This window comes from Morone saxatilis, unplaced genomic scaffold (genome assembly GCF_004916995.1).
Source record: "Morone saxatilis isolate NCDOM2014 unplaced genomic scaffold, NCSU_SB_2.0 Contig19, whole genome shotgun sequence".
NCBI classification, from domain to species: Eukaryota; Metazoa; Chordata; class Actinopteri; family Moronidae; genus Morone; species Morone saxatilis.
Window position 1 is genome coordinate 13,670,740 of NW_023339751.1, and position 8,906 is coordinate 13,679,645.

Consider the following 8,906-nt stretch of genomic DNA (forward strand, 5'->3'; position numbering starts at 1 on the left):
CTCCTCTTCCTCCTTATCTGTTAACGTCCTGCTCAGTTTGTCTGTCTGACTGAACGTCTGCCTGCCTTTGTTAATAACCCCTGCCTCCTCCCTCTCTTTGTTACTCTGTCCCTTTATCTCTCTCTGTCTTTCTGTCTATCTCTCCATTTAGCCCACTGTGCAACCAACCGACTAGCCAGCCAACTTTGCCTCAGTCATCCTGTCCTTCTCTGTTGGCTACACTGACACATAATGTTTAGAATCTATATTTTTAAGTACTGTAAAATGAAATTTTAACGGATATATGTTTGGGCCCCTCCTCTTGAAGCAGGTATAATTGAAAATGCTGAAAAAAAGTCTCCTGGGTTAGGTCTGATTTTTTTAACAACATATATAATGTTTTGACTACTTCTAAGGCAGTATATTTTCTACGATAACTTAAACGGTGTTTGTTTGGGGGGAGGTGTGTGTGTGTGGGGGGGGGTATTTCCAACAAAAAGTAAAGGCTATTTTGACATTTCTCTTTGAGTCCATTGAGAGTTTGCCTTGCCTCTCAGTCACTCATTGTGTCACAGCAAAGCTCTGATGTGAACTTAATCTATTTTTAAGTCATTTGTTTCATGTCCAGTTAGCTAACACTTGAAGTGTTGAAATATTGATTTATCTTGCCACTGCAAGTTTCATCTTGTAAAATGATTACTTTTTTCACAGAAGACAATTACAGAACACCAAACATCTGTCTACCAACCCACACAAACAACTGTGCACTGAACTTGCGAGAATAGAAGGGCTATATACAGTGCTAAAGGAGTATGGTAGCAATCTCACAGCAGAGAAGACTTGTAGCCACCAGCTTTGGTTAAGTACAAAACAACAAAAACACTGATGATGTAGCAATGATACTGAACTTGCACGCTGTTACAAAGCAGGTATTTACTGAGTTCTTAAAGTCATTTTATAACAGCAGCTATGTAGATTATGGTACTGTTAAATATCAAAGAAACGTCAGGAAGACAAAAACTGGCCTCCCATCCTTAGAGTACGCAGTAGATTACATGATTCAGGTCACCAATGTCCATGCAAAGATCTGTACCTTGAGAAAGTGCAATTTAGTGATTATGTGCAATATTATGCATTTTTCTACTGTTTCTACACCTCAATTAAAACATTTTCAACTGAAGGTGATTCAGTGTGCTGCTATGTCTACTGAATGCTAGAGGCAATAGAGTTGCAAAGTGCAAAGAGCTATTTTGGGAACTCCTGGTTCTAGAAGTAGTCCTCTTAATTTTTCCCATAGACAATGTTAATTGACTCACAGTTGGAACACTTCTACAGCTTTCATCAGCATTAAACTCTTCCAATTGAATCATCAGTTCAAAAGCTAACAACCGCCTTAGAAAATATCTTTCTTTTACCTTTGACTACAGGTGCATTTCAGTAAGAACTATTCGATCACGGCTCAATCACACACTAAATGCAGTTTCACTTTTAATTTTTGTGTCAATAATGATTGAATTCAACAACTGCTTTTGTTAACACCTGCAACAAAGCATTTTTAATTCTCCCCTGCTCTTCTATAGTGGCAGCTGAGGCTAATGGGTATTGTAGTATTGGATAAAACATGATTTATCAGGAACCTGTGGCCACAACATAAGCCTCTGTGGTAGTTATATTATCCAGAGTCCTGTGTTTCTGTTTTAGAAACATAGAGGATATCGTTGAAAGAGAGAAATGAAATGGGAACACAGAATGCCATAAAACACTTCCAGAGCCAGCAAACCCTCCCACTTCCCAACTCTATGTGACAGCAGACAACTACACCAGCACTGGGTGTAGTGACAGCCAGAGCGGCATTCACCCGGTGTCAAACAGTCCACATTTGACATCTTTTGTGCTTTAGTGAAGCAGAGTTGGACCATGACCATGGCTCAGCAGCAGTGCAGTTGAGCCCCTTCTTCTATTTTCTAATGTGATTAGTCCTCTATGGCAAGAAGAGACGCAACCTTCAAGTCAAGACCAGGAGGCGAGTGGGGGTTCGAGTCCATCAAACTGAGTGACCCGATCCCACACTTCCATCCCTCTGCCCTGATTACCCCCACTGTGTCTGTCTTTCATTGTCCTCAGCTGATTCTCTTTCTCTTTTATTTTACTAATGTCCTCTATCATTTGATTTCTTCAGCATTTCCTTCCTCTATTTTTTCCACAGCTCATGGTTCTCTCTACATTTATCTTCCTCCTCTGCCATCTGCTTCTTACTTTCAGGCACGTAGGAGTTCCCATTTTCAGTTTCTGTTTACAAAAGCCAAATTAGTTTATTGATCAAATGCACTTTAGAAAAATGCTTTTCTTCCATTGTTGGCACTATTCGTATCATTATATGTATATGTGTATTTGTTGTTATTACAAATGGTTTTGAAACAGGTCAAAAACCACATCAGGCATTGTTATAGTAATAGATAAGAATATTTACATAAGATAAGAATATTTATTTATCAATACTGAATAAAATATTTTCAAAATGTTATTGAAGTCATTTATATCAAAAATAATACTAAAATTCAAGGGTGTACAGATGTAGTTGGGGGTACATATATAACCAGAATAAATAAAATGCAATACTGAACATAGACAATCTTTGTAGCATGGTCTGTAAAGGTTTTTACAATCATTTCACAGAATTATATAAAGTCAAAGTGCAGTTAATTTAGGGATGTCAAGGAGTGTGTGGTATGGAAGACATTTTTTGTCAAGAAAGGAATAAAATACATAGAACTTTTTGTTTGCGATAGTAAGTCAACTTTGAATTTTTTTACCCTGGCAGAAATGGGCTTGCAAAGTATGGCAGTGGTTTTTGTCAGCTAAAATCATCAGGGGAAAAAAGGTCTCTCCCCAAGAGTTCCTCTAATTTAATCAGAGACCAAGTGAATTTACAAAACAGACTTACATTTTAAAAAAGGACAAATTAAATTGTCTGATTAAAATAACGATGGCAAAATTTGTTGATGCTTATGTTTCTGTAAACCTTTCGTATAAACAACTTCAAAAGCATAGTGTAAAATGGATATTGTACATATTATGCTATAAATTACATTTCAGTTTCTCTTGAAGTAGATGGCCTTTCTAAAATCAGTAGTTTTTGGGTGGTGTTACGAACACTCTTGAGGAAGACCATTATGCTGGATCCACCCGTCCCTGTTGTGTTCAGCGCAGTGCCCACACCTCTGAGCGGGCAGCCCATGGCGCGAGCTTGATTACCAGGCACAATGACGTACTTGGTCACAGTATTGAGGTGGTAGTTCCGTAAATCCACCAGTGCTGAGACACAGGAGTTGTAGGCCTGGCAAAGATCAGAGCTGGCTTGGGACAGGATGAAGTCTCGCAGAGATGGACAGACGGACAGAGTTTCTATCAGCTGACGGTGGGCAGGAGGCATGTAATCCCTCATGCGTGTCAGGAAGGCTCCTAGATAGGGTGAATCAATGAAGAGAACAGAAAAGACACTTTGAAAGAAAGGAAATAACAACCTTTCCTGGAGACATTTTCTGTCAAAGCAATCAACCTACTGCACAAACAGTGTGATTCATTTTTGGGAAGCATCTGAGGGGGTCAAAGGTTAAAGGAAATGTATCTTTACCTGTCACATCCTCGTGCTGGATGCACAGCAAAGCATCAAAGCACTGAATGGCTGAACTCTGGGCTGCACTTCCACCTGATAACAGAATTGGCTCATTGCTCACACCCTCATACAGCAGCCCCCTTGGAAGCATGGGGTTGTCTCGCCACCTAAAACAGTACATACATACATGTACTATAATCAGAATCATTTATTGGCCAGGTATGTGTACACATACAAGGAATTTGACTCCAATTAATAGAGCAATGGTGCAGAGTGCAAAGGATGCTGGAATAAATATTTTTTTATCTAGCAGGTTACTTTACATAGATGAGGCTGGGGAACATAACAGTATATACAGCATGTATAGCAGGCATAGATTTAAAACTGCGTATTTAAACAATAATAATAAATAATTTATAGGAAAAATAAATTATTTATAGGCAATCTAAACGAATAAACACTAACATAAAAAAGTACCAGAGAGCGCAGTACCGAGGCAGCCATCCACGACACCATCTTGGGTGATTTAAGAAAACCATAAATAACCACAGATACACAGAAATACATGGTATTATTTTACATGTTATCCAGTTAGACATACAGGGCAGTAAGTAAAAACAGAAGGAATTTTGCCCCTTCTGTTTTATCAAAATAATTAATACCTTCAGTATGCAGGAAATTGTAACGGCTCTAAAACTCACCCTGAAACAAAAATTCTAAATGTTCCATGAAACGCAGTTGGATCCACATGATCTGGAAAGAGAACAAAATCAGTTATTCTAATTACTTTGAATTTCCCTGCTTTCATAAAAGGCTCAGCGTGTAAATTGATTACATTCAGATTGGGCTAGGTTTAATTCAAACTTACTATGCATGAGTTTGAAAGTTTCCTTCATCTTCTTCAAAGACTGAGTTACTTTGACGAGACCTTTTTGTATGCCGATGAGGTCCGAGATTTTCATAGCACGCATCACCTCCAGAGCCCCCTGGACACACACAGTATGTGGATGGGACACAAGAAAAGGAAGGGGTTAAATGGACAGACAGCATCATCAGGCTGAGGTTCAGAAAGAGTTAACATGAAAAAGAGGAAGAGCGGCCAATACTAACCGTTATGCCTGAACTGGCAGCCATCTCGACCAACAATGACACTATGAAAAATCCTCTGCAACTCTCACCACCAGGAAAGGAAAATATCAAGTCCATGTTCCTATTTCAAAATAAAGTAATGTTTTGAAACTATATGAGTTAGACATCATATGACTGTGTGACTGCAAAAATCATGTGAAAGTGCAAATGAGACGTTAGTGAATAACGCCTTCTACTCACTCAATTTCCATATCCCTAACATGAAAATGAAAGAAAAGATGGACAAGTGTTTTCTTGGTGAAAGAAATACTTTTTTATGTGGGTGAATTTAGATATACTGTAAATTTTTATTGTATTGTTTACTATTATAATAAAGGACAGTATGTGGATAATGGACATCAAATAAGGCAAAAAAAACAACATTACTCACCCTGTTGGATCCTTCAGTTTCCAGTTGGCTAAAACTGAGTCTGCATAAGTCAGGATGGGTGGAAGACCGAGCCTACGAGACACTAGCCAATAGGGCCAGGCCAGAGATTTGGGGAGAATCTGTCAAACAACCATAATAGTACAGTTTCAGTCCAGTAGTGCTGCCTTGCTGAGATTTCAGAGAGTTTTAGCTAGCGTGGTATGTCTCCAGGGTTGGCAATGGCTGTCTTTCCACCACTTTCAGCCAGTCCACCACTTTGGTCCAGACTGCAATATCTCAACAACTACTAGATGAATCGTGATGAAATTTTGTTGCCCAGCGGATGAATCCTACTGAATTTGTTGATTCCCCTGACTGTTCATCATGCACCACTAGTTGGTCACAAGTTATCACTTACCTGTTAAACTTCTGAGCATCTGGGATGGGAATTGATAATATTTTAACTCTTGTATTATCTTTGGATGTGAAAAGAAACAGAGTAGGATACAAGGATGCATGACAGAACCTTTATACCATCATCTAAAATAGATCAAATGAGAGAACATTTGTATAGTATTTGTTTTCATCTAAGTTTTCTTAGTTAAAGAAAAAATCTGCCACAGCTGCCTTACTGTGGGGCTAATGTTATTATAACATATTTACCCTCAGTAATAGACGTGCTACTTGGTTGGGAAGCAGTGGCAGAGTTTCAAATACATGGCATCATCAGAATCATTATACAGACATTACAGCTAGCACTGTTGTCATCTCTCTTCGTGAAATGAAGCAACGCTGTGGACCGTTTCTACCCCTAACCATGTTTCCTTCTTGTTGCAAGCTTCCAGCAGCGTAGACATATGAGTTTGACATTATTGTTACGCAGCTGTCAGAAAAACATGCCAGCATTGATAAAAGTAATTGATTAGCATGGAGGATACGATTCCGTTGGACTTGACTATTTTGAATTTGTTCCCAGCTGGAACTGGTTCTTGATTCCCATCCCTAGATGTATCCTAATGACTTTGGTGATCCTGGGACTCCATCATGAGGTCAAAAAGTTTAATTTTTCCATCACTTTTGTTAATGGTCAAACACAGAACCTGCAAAGCTAATCACATCCGCATCAGCTGTACTTTGTGTTAAGTGCCAACAATATAAACTAAGATGGTAAACATTGTATACATTACACCTTAACACCAGCATGTTTGCATGCTGACATTAGCAGTAAGTTCAAGGACAGCCTCACAGAGACGCTAGCATACATATACATCATCATAGATTTTTACAATCCCTCGTTCCATTGCACTGTTGGGTTTTACCTGAGCAGGTGCGTGTTGTCCTTCCTGCCATACATATCCCATGCTGATGAATCCCAGGGCTAGGTGGGCCAGCCTGAGCTCCCGATGGTTACTCAAGAGATGGGGACTCAAGACCAGCATCTGTATTGTGATCAGATTTTCTATTTTTATATTTCCGTTTTCAGGAACAGTGAACACCATCAAGGCTTCTACAAATAAAACTGTATATCCACATTTACATGCACGGGTTCTTAACTCTGATTGCGCTTAGTATTTGCATTCAAAAGGATTTACTCATTCTCACCTTATGAACCAGATCCCGTAGTTTACGTGATTCTATCAGATGTGTGAGATTATTTGCCAGGTCTATCCACACCCGATAATAGTCTGGAAGGTTACTCTAGATGATAATAAGAATAAAATGACTTGCCCATTGATTTTTGATTGTTTTTTTGCATGGGGGATTTTCATGTAGAGTTTAATCAGTAATATCATCAGCTCATGTTTGCTATGGTGCCTGACCTGCATGTCAGGGAATGACTGGAGCTATCAATCAGAGAGAGAAAGCAATTTCAACAAGGAGGCAGTAGAAAACTGAGGAATTTTGCTAAACAGAAAACAGGGGATGCCCAGATGGGAAATCCCTGTATAAACAGACAAGTAGGCTGTGCTTAATGCCAATGTTTAATTCTTCAGCTTACATTTTTTTGCATTTTTTTACAATTTTTAAATAACGCTAATGCTGATATGTAAGTTTTGCAACATTTACAAATCCATCATTTTCATAAGAGACTGTAAGAGACCATAATACTGTTTTATTTCTACCAAATGTCTCCTAATACATAAAAGAATCTGTGATTCTGTGAAGAGTAATGAACTGTATAATGTATAGGGAGCAGGCTCAGTCATGTGAATGGCTCAATGGAAACTTGAAGAGACAGACTTTCACTGGATCAATAACCTTCCTCAAAAACAAACCTACTAATCTGTTTTAGGGCAGAGGGACTGCTGACTAACTACTTAAACAAAGGCAATAAATAAAGAGAAAATATTCCTCAAAGGTAAACAAAAATGTCTCTGTCTGTTCAGTATGTAGAGCCTTGTTACGACATCTTCTATTCTTCTCAGATCTATTTTGATTCAATACACAAGGAACTATACAGTCAGGGAATGTCTGTTAGAAAAGAAAATACTAAACTTACCAGTGGCTCTTTAAGTAGAAATCCAAGCTCTTCAGAAATATCAAATGTATCAAAGTCTGCCTGCAGTGTTTCTTTGCTGTTAGGCTCCATATGCTCTGCCTTGTATACTCTACTGCAGTAGTTTGAGAGGAGAATCACTCTGTGCTTTTGATACACAGATATCAATTGTCAAATTTGCTATGAGCCTTATTTTACTACCTTACCACATTCCCTTTTTATCACACTCCCAACAAATAGCCAATCAGATTCTTGGTACTGCAGTGTCAATAGTTCACTGGAAGCTTGAATTTCTTGTTTTGTACATTATGCAATATAAAGGAAGTCTTTCCATTTTTGGCAGTTGATGAAACAAACTGAAAAAAATCCAACCTTTAAAATAGTGATGATTATATTTGAGCTGGTTATTGAGACAAATAAGAAAAAGACTTCATACTGCAGACAACAACTGCTGTCTGTTATTAACTCAATGAATCACTCAGTGATGAATTATTGAACAAAACTGCTAATGCTGAAAAACATTTTGACTCTCAAACATGTTCTGTAACATCAGAAAAAAACCAGATACCTCAGACAGTTAAACCCCGTCCTTCCAGCTCATTAACAGTGGTCACTCATAGTGGAGTGCAATGATAATGTCTGGGCTTCTTAGTAAAGGCTCAACATTCTGCTGTTTACTTGGACATAGAGTGTTGTTAGAAACTAAAGGCTAAAGGTTATATGCATATATGGTTTTACAATGACCAGGTCAAAGGATTGAATAAGTTCTTAAAAATTACCATTACAGGGTCTAAAGACCACAATTGCTGGAATGCTTCAAGTCATGTTTGCATCCTTTACTGTAATTATTTTATTTAATGAAAAAAAGAAAAACATTTAGAACCAACTAGCATTGTGTTAATTGTGATCTTGCAGGATTTCAATCCCTTCCATGTGTCCTTTGTGACTCTAGTCAGCTATCTTTGTTTCTGATGAGCCCGCACAACCACAAAGGTTGCAGTGTTCTTTTATATGTTTCCAAGAAGCACAAATAGTATCTTTCAACACAGACTACATTGATTGCAGACAAATATTGTATCTGAGCTTTAGAGGTGCGATTAGACTGATTTTTAAAACTCTGAGTGTACAAGGCCAGCTGTTTACCCCAGCTTCCAGCCTCATATTCAGAGTGCAGAGTTATTGTTAGTGTGACTTTGGTGTTTTAACATCATTACGGACTGGAGCCCCTGGACAGAGATGGACCCGGTGAATGTGACCTCTCTATCCATGAGCCGTTTGGGGCTGCAGTGTTGTGTGACCCCCGAGACCCCCGAGAC

At 38.6% G+C, this 8,906-nt stretch overlaps 1 protein-coding gene across 3 annotated transcripts; it reads right to left on the reverse strand.

The window, feature by feature from the left end:
* Positions 1-473: 473 nt before the first annotated feature.
* LOC118329840 (indoleamine 2,3-dioxygenase 2-like) lies at positions 474-7,798 on the reverse strand. 3 transcript variants are annotated; one of them, XM_035664160.1, is made up of 11 exons: positions 7,594-7,798; positions 6,696-6,791; positions 6,413-6,532; positions 5,115-5,233; positions 4,925-4,939; positions 4,706-4,805; positions 4,464-4,581; positions 4,297-4,348; positions 4,073-4,111; positions 3,614-3,762; positions 474-3,441 (listed from the first exon to the last, which is right to left on the reverse strand). In XM_035664160.1, the coding sequence occupies exons 1-11, from the start codon at positions 7,681-7,683 to the stop codon at positions 3,065-3,067; spliced, it is 1,275 nt and encodes a 424-aa protein (XP_035520053.1). In that variant the 5' UTR covers positions 7,684-7,798; the 3' UTR covers positions 474-3,064. The 3 variants fall into 3 exon arrangements, with proteins under 3 accessions (XP_035520053.1, XP_035520055.1, XP_035520054.1); XM_035664162.1 differs by lacking the exon at positions 6,696-6,791; XM_035664161.1 differs by lacking the exon at positions 4,073-4,111.
* Between the last annotated feature and the right edge of the window lie 1,108 nt (positions 7,799-8,906).